The sequence below is a fragment of the Nicotiana attenuata genome, unplaced genomic scaffold (assembly GCF_001879085.1).
Source record: "Nicotiana attenuata strain UT unplaced genomic scaffold, NIATTr2, whole genome shotgun sequence".
Taxonomy (NCBI): Eukaryota; Viridiplantae; Streptophyta; class Magnoliopsida; order Solanales; family Solanaceae; genus Nicotiana; species Nicotiana attenuata.
The window spans coordinates 107,849-119,983 of NW_017671744.1; the positions used below are offsets into that span (position 1 = coordinate 107,849).

The 12,135-nt window shown below is 37.5% G+C and overlaps 1 protein-coding gene across 1 annotated transcript; it reads left to right on the forward strand.

Moving 5' to 3' along the window:
• Positions 1 to 4,431: 4,431 nt before the first annotated feature.
• On the forward strand, positions 4,432 to 12,104 carry LOC109209978 (aspartate--tRNA ligase 2, cytoplasmic-like). Its single transcript, XM_019373347.1, has 10 exons — positions 4,432 to 5,100; positions 6,108 to 6,218; positions 6,409 to 6,522; positions 7,114 to 7,404; positions 7,472 to 7,582; positions 7,770 to 7,832; positions 10,143 to 10,222; positions 10,346 to 10,461; positions 11,432 to 11,546; positions 11,786 to 12,104. The coding sequence occupies exons 1-10, from the start codon at positions 4,603 to 4,605 to the stop codon at positions 11,910 to 11,912; spliced, it is 1,626 nt and encodes a 541-aa protein (XP_019228892.1). The 5' UTR covers positions 4,432 to 4,602; the 3' UTR covers positions 11,913 to 12,104.
• The last annotated feature ends 31 nt before the right edge of the window (positions 12,105 to 12,135 follow it).

The window sequence follows — 12,135 nt, forward strand, 5'->3', positions numbered from 1 at the left end:
GCCAGCCAATTCAGTTTGCACTTCAGGCTTCGCGCGGTATTTCAGGTGCTCCTGGGTCTTAGAGTACCCGTACCACACAATTTCCACAACCACATTAGCCGAGAGGTTGCTTCGAGTGTGGAGATACCAGCCATATGGTGAGAGATTGTCCCGGACTCCAGACAGATGTGTGACAACGGGTTATTTAAGAAGGTAGAGGGTGCCCAAGAGGGGGAGACCCGACACGTTGATGTGATTGCTATAGTAGGTACCAGGCACTACACCAAATGGTGTCATACAGGTATGCTTTTTATTTGGTATAGAGGATCACCATTCGCATCATATTTTGGTTCTGCTTATCAGGGTGAGTTCTCCTATTTTGCTTCACATGTGGGTGAGTTCTATGATTTAGTACTCTACTTATATGTTTGCCCCTGTTGGGAGATTCTATAAGTGGTAGCCCGTGTCTATCATTTTATTTTTTATTCATTATTGAGAGTTACGAGACTAGAAGTGAATTCCAATTGTCCATTACGGTAGGTTTTGATGTGATTTCTAAGTAATTTGGTTACGGCTTGTGATTTAGATGCTCTACCGAAATCAGAGTTCAGTAAGTGTTGTGATTTTTTTGGCGGAGTTGAATTAGTGGAAGGTTTCAATTGTTATGATGTGTATTCTACTTGTGATTCAGAGTTGAGGGTGAGAACCCCACAATTTTATGTGATTTGATGTGTTTGAACCGGACTACGTGCCGCGGCGGAAGTTGTATGGGGATGAGATCCTTGTGATTTGTTTATATACCTTGATTCTTCCTAGTAAATTGATTCGTATAATGGTAAGATAGGGAGTTGTTCCTGTCGAGCTTGTTTGATATTTCTCTTATGTGTTTCTCCTTACATATTCACTCATTTTCGTGCTGTGCTTATTGAGTTTTAGCTTGCGCAGTGTGTGCCCGATAGTGTTAGTTGTGACTTGTTGATTCAGATGAATAGTTATGAGGTCTTCATGTTTCTTGCATCGTTGTTATTGTTGTGGAGGTTTGAAATAGGGTTTTAATGGATATGAGGCTAATTGCCGGTGCAGGATTTGATTACGAACAACTATTGTGATCACAAATGTTATTGTGGGCCTATGTGTGATGTGTCACGTTGTGTGGTTGTACTTTGTGGGTGTATGTATAAGTTGTTGCGGCTGGTTGAGGCTGATACCGGGTGTGGATGTAGGAATCGGGACTTTAAGAGATGGACAAATGGTGAAAATTCTTGTTCTAAGGCTTATTGGTATTGGTGGAAGGGATAAATGTCAGTTGAGGTGGTGACGTCGGGCTTATATAGATTGGGATGACGTGGGGTCACCTATGGGTATATGTAGGATGAATGCATTCAGTGGTTTGATGACTTGTGGATGATTCTTGGCACGTTCGAGGATGAACGTTTGTTTAAGAGGGGGATGATGTAACGACCTAGTTGATCGTTTTGAGAATTTACGTCCCGTTTGGCATCTTAAGGTCTTGAGCAGCTTCGTATTATGTGTTCTGACCTACGGGAGTGGCCGAGTTCAATTATCGAATGATTCGGAGTTAATTTGGAAGAAGGATTCTATTTTAGAAGCTTAAGCGGTAAGAGTTGACGGGAGTTTTGACTTTGAGAAAACGACTCCGAAATGGTGTTTTCAAGATTCCAACAGCTTTGTATGGTGATTTTGGACTTAGGTGTGCATCCGGATTTGGATTTGGAGGTCCGTAGGGTAATTTGAAGCATTTCGGTGGAAGTTAGAAAAATTGAAGTTTTGAAAAGTTGAAAGGTTTGACCAAGAGTTGACTTTGGTGATATTGGGGTCGGAATGCAATTTTGAGGGTTGGAATAGCTCCGTTATGTCATTTGGGACTTGCCTGCAAAATATGATGTCATTCTGGGTTGATTTGATAGATTTCGGCGCGAGTTTTAGAAGTTGGAAGATTTGAAAGTTCATGAGTTTGATTCATGGTGCGATTCGTAGTGTCGATGTTATTTGATGTGATTTGAGGCCTCGAGCGAGTCCGTGTTAGATTATGGAACTTGTTGGTGTGCTTAGACGGGGTCCAGGGGGCCTCGGATGTGTTTCGGATGGGCTACGAACCTTTTCTCCATGATTTTGGATTGTTGTTCTGGTGGTTGCTAGTTTCCTTCATTTCGATCGCTCCGTGGTCACGTAGTGTATTTTTGGAGGCAGATAATATTAATTCTTCGCGTTTGCATGCCTCCGTCCACGATCGCGTAGTTGTGCATCTCCCTTCAATGTGTTCGCGTTTAACCGTACGCGTTCGTGTAGCACAACCCCAGCTGGTTCCCTTTCGGGATCGCATTCTCCCTTTCGCGGTCGCGTAGTGCAGTCCTTTGGCACCAGATGCTTTCCCTCTTCGCGATCGCACTCTTCTGTACACGATTGCCTAGCATTAATTTTTGGACGATGGTCATTTCCTCTTCACGATCACAGTTGAAATTCCGCAATCGCGATGTATTAATCACCGGGCAGAATATAAAAGTACTCCATTCCGAGGGTTAGGCATTTTAAACATTTTTGGACTTGTAGAGCTCGATTTTGAGTGATTCTTCGTGGGTTTTTCAAGCAAATCATTAGGGTAAGTGTTCTTCACCTAGAATTTATTGTATTCCATGATTTTATCTATATTTTTATCATTAAATTAGTGTTTTGAGTTGAGGAAAAATGGGAATTTTTGAAGAAAACTTTCAAAGTGTAAAATGATGATTTGAGGGACGAATTGGTATCTTAATTTGATAATTTTGGTATGGTTGAACTCGTATCGGAATGAATGTTCGGGTTTTGTGAAATTTGTCGGGTTTCGAGGTGCCGGCCTGGGAGTCAACTTTTGGGTTGATTTTTAGTTTTTGATAAAGATTGAAGCTTTATTATCCAGAATAGTTTCTTATGAGTTTTATTTAAACTTTGAAGTTATTTTGGCTATATTTGAGTCGCCATAGGTTATTTCACTCGAGAAGTTCATATTAGAGTAATGGTCTATCTTATTTGAGGTAAGTATTTTGCCTAACTTCGTATGGGGGGAAATACCCCTTAGGATTTGAGTCTTTTGTGCTAATTGTATCATGTAAAGTCCGTGTACGCGAGGTGACGAGTACATACTCGGGCTTATTTATGGAAAGTTAACCTTCTAGGGTTCTTAGGTTCTTATGTTCATTAGGTATGAAGTTGTTTTCTTATGTTAAGTCCCCCATTTACTAGTTTCACCTCCACGTGTTTTAATTGAAATTAAGTGTTTCATGTTCCACTCTTATTGCCTCTTTGATTCTCGTGTGCCTTAATTGAGTTGTTGCCTCTTCAATTACCATGCTATCTTTTCCGTTGCTTATCCTTAATTAAGTTGTTGTATTGCTTCCGTAATTTTCCCAAACCTAAATGAAGTTAGTTATCCTTTATCATAGTCGCCTCATCCTTATTTGAAATTAATGAATCATGTTATCTCCCTTGTTGTCGAATTGTTCCTTTGTGAAGTTATTGTTACATATTAATTCTCCCTTGTTGAGCTATTCTTATTGTGACTAGTATTCTTTATTGTGTTTATTCTTTGTGAGCCTGTTCTACAGTTTCTTTGCATTCTAAACCTCTTGAGTTGATTTACTTGTCGTATTCTCGTGTATTGTTGTTGTTGTTGTTGTTGGTGGTGGTGGTGGTGGTGCACTCAGTTTGTTGAGTCGAGGGTTATATGCAATTGTGGTATTGAAACTGTTTAGACGAAGTATCGTGGAATAAGGGTACATATTGTGAAGATCATTCTATTGTATGGTTGTGTTCTTGATACGTGAGATGGCTGGGAGGATCTGTTCGGGTGTTTGCATGAGATTTCTGCCGTGCTATTGTTACTATTGATGTTGCACATGCGTCATGACAAGGCGGGCTATATGTATGTGTTTTGCGCATGTGGTGAGACAAGGTGGAGCTATTCTTATTGTGACTAGTATTGAATTCTTTCCTTAAGTGAAAATGGTAAAGAGTGAGACCATCATCCATTGTGTTTTGAACCTTGCGACATTTGTCTCGGGGATTTCTTAGTTAAAATAGACGAGACACAAAATAACTTGCTTTTTGGTGTATGGATCAATCAAATGTGACAAAAAGAATAGTTAATTTAGAGAATTTGAGTTGAAATTAGAAAGTAAAATCGCGAGAACCATGAAAAAAAACTATACATAAAGGAAGAAAAATAAAATTGATGAGAAGGTAAATATATTATTTAATTTAGTGAGAAAAATTCATCCAATTAACTCACTCGATCTTACATCTACCAAATATTAAAAATTATTAAAATTTAAAATTTTTTATTAATAATTATATAAATATAAATTATGGAGTATATATTAAATAATAATATAATAATATTTCGTATTTTCGGGCCTTAAATATTTGGGGCCTAAGGGAAGGTCTACACTTGCCTTACCTAGAGCCGCCATCGAGTCGATGGCTAAAGAATCCGAAGTGTAACCATACAAATAATCAGCAGCATCCACTTCTTATTATATACTACAACTTTCTTTTGCTCTCTATTCATAGCAAATCAAGAAACCACTGCAGCTTTGTGCGAAAACCTAACAGAAATCTCAATCAACGATGGCCTCGGATTCAGAAGAAAGCAGCAATCAAGGTAAAAAACTCTCCAAAAAAGAAGCCGCAAAGCTCGAACGCCAGCGCAAACGTCAAGAGGCTGCTGCAGCTGCTGCCACCACTGCCTTATCCGCTGTCTCCGTTGACGAAGGACCGGACCCGCTTGCCGTCAACTACGGCGACGTTCTGCTCAACGACCTGCAATCCAAGGTGGTGTCGGGTCGCCAATGGACCAAAGTCGAGTTACTTGCTCCGGTAATGAGGGACCAGGTGGTCCTGATTCGGGGTAGGGTTCAGACGATCCGTCCCGTTGGGAAGAAGATAGCTTTCGTTGTCGTGAGGGAACGAGGTTTCACAGTGCAGTGCGTGTTGACGGTAAAGCCAGAGTTGGTGAGTGCGCAGATGGTGAAATTCGCAACAAGTCTGAGCAAAGAGTCCATTGTTGATGTTGAAGGTGTTGTTACTGTCCCGGAGAAGCCAATTACGGGTGCCACTCAACAACAGGTATGTACAGTACATGTGTATATGTTGCATTATGTTTGTTCTTTTTGTTTACGGATGGTAAATTTGACCCCTTTTTGAACTGAATCGAAATAGATTTAATTCATGTTTTTGACCATAGTAAGTTAAAGTTGAGCACTTAGGTGTGTTTGGTATCTCGAAAATATTTTCCTTCATATTATTGTGCAGTGTTTTGCTACTTGCTCCACAGACTATTTTTCACCAATAGGGAACACTTGCGGACGTCATGGCTCAATTCTTAACTGCATAAAATTTGATTCATTGAACATCTCAGCTATGTTCTCAACTCGTAATACAACTACAACTTCAGCTCAGTTGCAAACAAGTAGGGATGGGCTATATGAATACTTACCGTCCATGTTTCTCCATTTAAATTCATTTCAGACAAATAGTTTACAAAATAAAAATAAAAATAAAATGTACTAGAAGCTCTCTATATTTCCGTCAAGCATATAAATCTCTAACAACACTAAAGGGCTCCAGATATGTCATGTTTTCACAACTCCGCATAATTATTGATGTGAGCTTTTAATACTTATAAATATCATCAAAACTATCTCTATAGAGTACATTTTCTACTCCTTGTAGGATTACCATATATTACATTTCTTTAATACCCAACCAAACAATAGAAAATCTTCGAGAAAACAGGCTTCACAAGGTAAAATATTTTCCACGAAAACCATTTCCCATGGAGAAAAAAGTTCCTCTATAACAAATGGACTAGTGTATCTTTCGGAAGGTTAGACAACTATTTTGGGATAAGAGGGAGTCATATGCTTAATTTGATTTTTGAATTTGAACAGTGTCCAATTTAAGTAGGTAAATCATAGTTCTATCTTTTTATGTTCTTAGCTTACAATTTCTGGTATATTGTCTAAACAATAGGAAATTCTTAATGTTGTGATGCACGAAGTCTTTTAATTTTTATATATGTTCATCGTTGTTTTATGGTTCTCAACTTATTATAACTTCTGTGGTTGTTCTAGGTGGAAGTTCAGATAAGCAAACTTTATTGTGTCAACAAGGCTGTGCCAACATTGCCAATTAATATCGAGGATGCTGCTAGAAGCGATGTGGAGATAGAACAAGCTTTAGAGGTATTATGTTCTTTTTCTCCTGTAATGTGTCATGTTTGGTTAATGAACTTTCACCATTCATGTCTTTTAGAAAGATCTTGTTCGGAAAAGGTCATTAGTATATTTTAGCATGCAACAAATTCTAAAAATGGAAGACAGTCTGTGTGTATAGTGGAATTATTTTCTGCTAACTTCTCTATATGAAATGCAGAAAGGAGAGCAGCTTGTTCGTGTAAATCAGGATACTCGTTTGAACTACAGAATTCTAGATATGCGCACACCTGCAAATCAAGGGATCTTCCGCATCCAATGTCAAGTTGAAAATGTTCGTTACGGAATCCTTTTGTGTTTATTTCCTTAGAAAAAGAGGAAAACGTTATCCTGTATTGACATCCACACATATCCAACAAAAAAAAGGGACACTCACACGCTTCCGATTCTGTTTATATGACTAATTTGTTTTGTGCTTGCTTGTGTCACGCCCTTTTTTACATATTCTCATGTTTTGCTTCTTTTTAAAGGTCTTATGATAATTTGAGATTGAAAACTAGTAACCTAATTTTTTCTTTGAGTTGGATCTACAAAAAAATATGTAGGTTTTTTACGAACCTCTCTCCATTCTATTCAAAAATATTTTCTCTGTAATTTCTTCTGGAGACAATGGGCTCCAGTTCGAATTTCCTTCGTCTGTACATTTTGATCATCTTTCTAATATTCTTTGGATATAAGCAAGTCAGAACCTCTATAATTGCATTTAGAAACTGCTGTAAGACTTGATTTCAGCTCCTTTCTGGAGTTAATAGAGAAACACTTGATAAATAAAGCAAAGTAGTTCAGTAGATTATTTTGTACATTTATGTTGAGTCCATCACCAAACATAGCATGAAGAGCTAATCTCTCTCCTGCGGAAGCGCAGATATTTAGGCAGTTTTTGCTGTCTGAAGGTTTTGTTGGAATCCATACCCCAAAATTGATTGGAGGGTCTAGTGAAGGTGGTTCGGCTGTATTCAGACTGGATTACAAAGGGCAACCTGCATGTCTGGCACAGTCACCTCAGCTTCACAAACAAATGGCAATATGTGGTGATTTTGGCCGTGTGTTTGAAATTGGTCCCGTCTTTAGAGCAGAAGATTCTTTCACACACAGACATCTGTGTGAGTTTACAGGTCTTGATGTCGAAATGGAGATTAAAGAGCACTATTCAGAGGTATGATGTTCTGGATTTATATGTTCTAAAGTTGCTAGTAGCTTGACCTTAATTTTTACTTGTGCAGGTCATGGATATTGTTGACCGCTTATTTGTGACAATATTTGATAGTTTGAATGACAAATGCAAAAAGGAACTGGAAGCCATTGGAAGGCAATATCCTTTTGAACCTTTGAAGGTAATTGAGATGGATTTGAATGATTATTATGCTGCTTATGGTTAGTTAAGCTTCCACAAATAGGAGTGTGCAATGGAATTCCCTTGTTTATTTGTGGCGAAAGGGACTTTCTTCCGTTAGCTTTCAGTTATCTTATTTCACTATCACTTTCTTCAGAGGGACTAACTACTTATTATTGAAAATGCAGTATTTTCGGGGAGATAAAAAGACCTTACGGCTTACATTTGAAGAGGGAGTTCAAATGTTGAAGGTAAATGTTTGTTGCAGAAATTGGTTGTCTGGCAATGCGAAGGATATTTACTTTTGACCAGTGATGTAATGTTTAAGACAACAGTCAAGCATGCTATTATTATTGTTTTGGTGCTAAAGGTCCTCTAGATGAAGAGTTTGTGCACCAGAGGTGCAGTAGCAAAATAAAGTAGGAAATTGCATAGAATCCTCAGATTAAAGCTATGGACAATGGACTATCACTAAGAAAGAGTTAGAAAGTTTAAAGTAAATACTTGGATACACCTGCATGCACTTAGTTCCCATGTCAATTGCATGTCATATTGTCATAATGGGGAAAACATAGTTCCAGAGAATCTAGGAAACTTCACAGTGGAGAAGGAGATGATATTCTGTCTATTTCCTTTTTTCCCTGCAACTCATTGACATTTGCGGATGTAGGAAAATTTTTCTTCAAAAGGAGAATGTATCTCTTTGGTTTTGCCTTGAAAAATTCTGTCCTTTTCAGCCTCGTCTATTGAACATTTGTTTGCTTTAAATTTCATAAGCTCCATATTTGCTTGTTAGCTACTATAATGAATTGCAAGTAGTTGTGGGTGGATCGCTTGTCCATGTCTGCTTCCTATCTCCATAACCACCTAAGTTGTTCGGACTCTTTACTTTCGGTGCAACCATGTCGACACAACATGGGTGTGTGTTGGGGGGGGGGGGGATCCGTACCGGATCTGGTCAACTGATTTTGGGTATTTTGACCAAAATTAATGAAGAAACTCGGGATAGATACAATGATTTCTAAAATCAAAATAAAAGCTAGGGTGAAATTGAAAAAAATGGAATACCTTGTATATGAAATTTTTATGCCAGTCCTTTTCCCTATATCTCCTCGGATCTCCTCTTGATCATTATTTCTCCTCCTTGGAATATACATTGTAATTTTTCACATGATGTCTAATAATTTAGACATTTTTTTATAACTGTTTAGATATTTGATATTTGAATTATTTTTAGCCGAATCCGTGCACCCGTATCTATACATGGATCCGTACCCCTGTATTTTAATATTTAGATCATGACGGATCCGACCTCTAGATACGCACCTGTATCGGGCACCTGTTTCAAGTCCGAGTAACTTAAATAACCACCAAGAAGAAGGTGCTTGTGCTTTCTTAGTTCCCTATCCTCCCATTCCTTGTTCCCTCTATTATAGAGGTATAGGTCCATTTTCTAGTCGATGAGGATTTTGAATGGACCATCCTCTTCCTCCTAGCAGGAAACTACTGCTGCATTTGGAAAATATTATGACCGCTAATTTTGCAGTATGAACTGATAACTTGTAAGTAGGGATGCTGTTGAGTAAACCATACATGTTACTTTAAATTTGATTGACATGCATTGTCTCTTCAATGTAACTATCCTTCTTTTAAGGGTGTAATAAATACGTAGATGACAGTTAATTCACCATACAGTTTGGGGTTCTGGTAAAAGAAGTAACAACCCCCAAGTTAGTGTAACAAATGTGTGAGGACAGTTAATCCACAGAATTTAGGGTTCTGGCTGAAGAACTAAAAGTTGGTACATCTTCAACTAAGAAATTCTTGCTCTTCGCAAGGTGTATTTGGATATCTTAGATTGCTATCCTTCAATTTTGATATTGATTTTCTGTTGCATCGGCAGAAAAAAAAATAGTTATCTCTGGCAAGCGATAATGTGAAGAAATCATTGGAGTATTCATGATTTATTGGCCTGAAACAATAAGAAACCCCAATTGCTAATCTCTAAGAAAATTAAGAAAGAACGATAAGGAACCCCGATATACTGATCTGGGCGTGCAAATACTCGGGCATTCTTCTAGTAAAAGTGGAAGAATTGCAGCTTTTCCTTCCCTCAACCCTTTTTGTAAAGGAAGATACCTTAAGTCAATTGAATGCTATTGTGGCTTTCCCAAAAATGTTTTGACAGTATTGTAGTCACGCCATACAGCCTGTACGTGGTTCAGTATAACATCACTTGGTGCTTCTTTTAAAGGGTTAGGATTTCATTATTCGCTGTGTTTCTGTGTTCATCAGTAAGAAGTTGAATGATTAGTCATATGAAAAGAGAAAGTTCAATCACCTAGCCAGTGTTAGGAGCTTGTGCATACTGCATAGAGAAATCCTATCACATAAGTGAATATTGAACTTTTGTATTCTTTGCTTTCCTTTCTTTTGGATATTCGGTTGAACTGGAACTGAAGAAGCTTCACGAGATCTCATGTCTGCTTATGCCTCAGGCATGCAATCAAGAGTATTTATTAGTTATTACTTAACCTTTTAATGATGTTCTGCTATTACAGGAAGCTGGTATTGAAGTTGATCCTTTTGGGGACCTGAATACAGAATCAGAAAGAAAGCTGGGCCAGCTTGTTGCAAAGAAGTATTTATCATTTCCATCTCCCAAAACCTAAACCTCCTTCTTCACCTTTTTTCTGTTCTTAATTCTCTGCATGATATTCGTGATGGTATTGGTCTAATTTTCTGTTTTTCCTTGTTGTTCTAGGTATGGAACTGATTTTTATATACTTCACAAATATCCCTTGGCAGTTCGTCCATTCTATACTATGCCATGTTATGATAATCCAGCTTACAGTAATTCTTTTGATGTCTTCATTAGAGGTATGTTAACTTTTTTATTTCAGTATTTTGCCAAGATGAATTCTTTTTTCCTTCCAAAAACAATCTAGTTTGGTATGGTGTGTTTTATCTTCTTCTTTCCTAAAAATGGAAACAGATCTCACATTTCCAGTTTTTCTCTAGTTCTTTATGTTGGCAGGATGAGCTTTCTTTATTCCATTTCTATTTTGTTGGTTATAGTTTACATTTTGTTTTCCTTGGCAAATTGAGATGCAATTACATGTCACTCAGTAAATATTCCTCTCTTTTCTGAGTGTGTTATTGACCTCTTGTCAGGTAGGAATTCTTTATTGAGGACATAATTGAATAAATAAAAGTGTGCTTTGACTAACAACTGAAGCTTTTATATGAGATGATCACACAATTTCTACATGGTATCAGAGCATGATCAACCGTACTTTTTATTTATTAATTGAAATTGTTTCACACATCGTCTGACATCTCCACACACTGTTTGTGGGGCTTCCTTTTCGTGATTCTGTTAGCTTCTTATCTGCAAGTGCCTCAATTTATGCTTTCTGTCTAGCTCTATGTTTTGTGAATTCAGTAGGTGTTTGGATGTACGTATTATTTGCAAATAATGAAATATTATTTGCAACTTAGTGTTTGTTTTACAATTCTGTACATTATTTATTTCAACTTCAACTTGAATAGAGAATATTGAAGCTGAAAAACTTGTATGAGGAGAAATTTCATTCACAAAATTTTGGCTTCTTTTCCTATTGAAGTTTTATGTCCAAGTACAATTTCAACTTCCAAATATTCTGTTTCAATTTCAACTTTAAATAGTCGTTTTATCTACTTCAACCAAATATTGTCCAAATGAGCCTCAGTTAGAAAATTAAGAAAATGACTGCAATTTCTGATGTGGAGATGGGTTTCCTGCTAAAACACAAGCTACTTGCAGTGTGCTTTGAGAGTTTGATGACATTTTTCCATTGTCTTTTATCAGGAGAAGAAATTATCTCCGGAGCTCAGCGTGTCCATGTACCTGAGTTCTTGGCAAAACGTGCCGAAGAATGTGGAATTGATGTGAAGACAATATCAACATATATTGATTCTTTCCGGTACTTCTCTTGGCTTATCAATTTTCCCCATAATATTAGATTTCTTTCATAACTGGTTTAGTCAACTCAAGTTAAATCTTATTTTGCTAAACTTCTTGGAATTGTTGTCATCTGGTAAATTCAAGCTGTAACTAACTGCTCTATTTGTTCTCTAAATTTTGACATCCGCCCTAATTACACTTGATAAGCTCATTCTCAGTTAACTGAAATTTAGTGACTATTTTTTTCGCATGTTAAAGATATGGTGCTCCTCCTCACGGTGGATTTGGAGTCGGACTGGAGCGTGTGGTGATGCTTTTCTGCGCGCTCAACAATATTCGCAAGACATCACTTTTCCCTCGTGACCCACAAAGGATTGCCCCCTGATTCCTATATACATCGCTAGACATGCTCTAAGTTTACCTTTCATTTATTGAGGCATGAAACATTGTAGTTCGATGAGAATTGACAAAATGTCATGATTGACACTGTACTATTTGAAGTACTTCATTTTTATCTTGCTTGCTTTTGACGCAATTCCATGAGTATCAGTTAATACGTTTTGAATAATTTGTTTTTCACCTTGCTTTCTGGGATGTGCTCCTGTCTT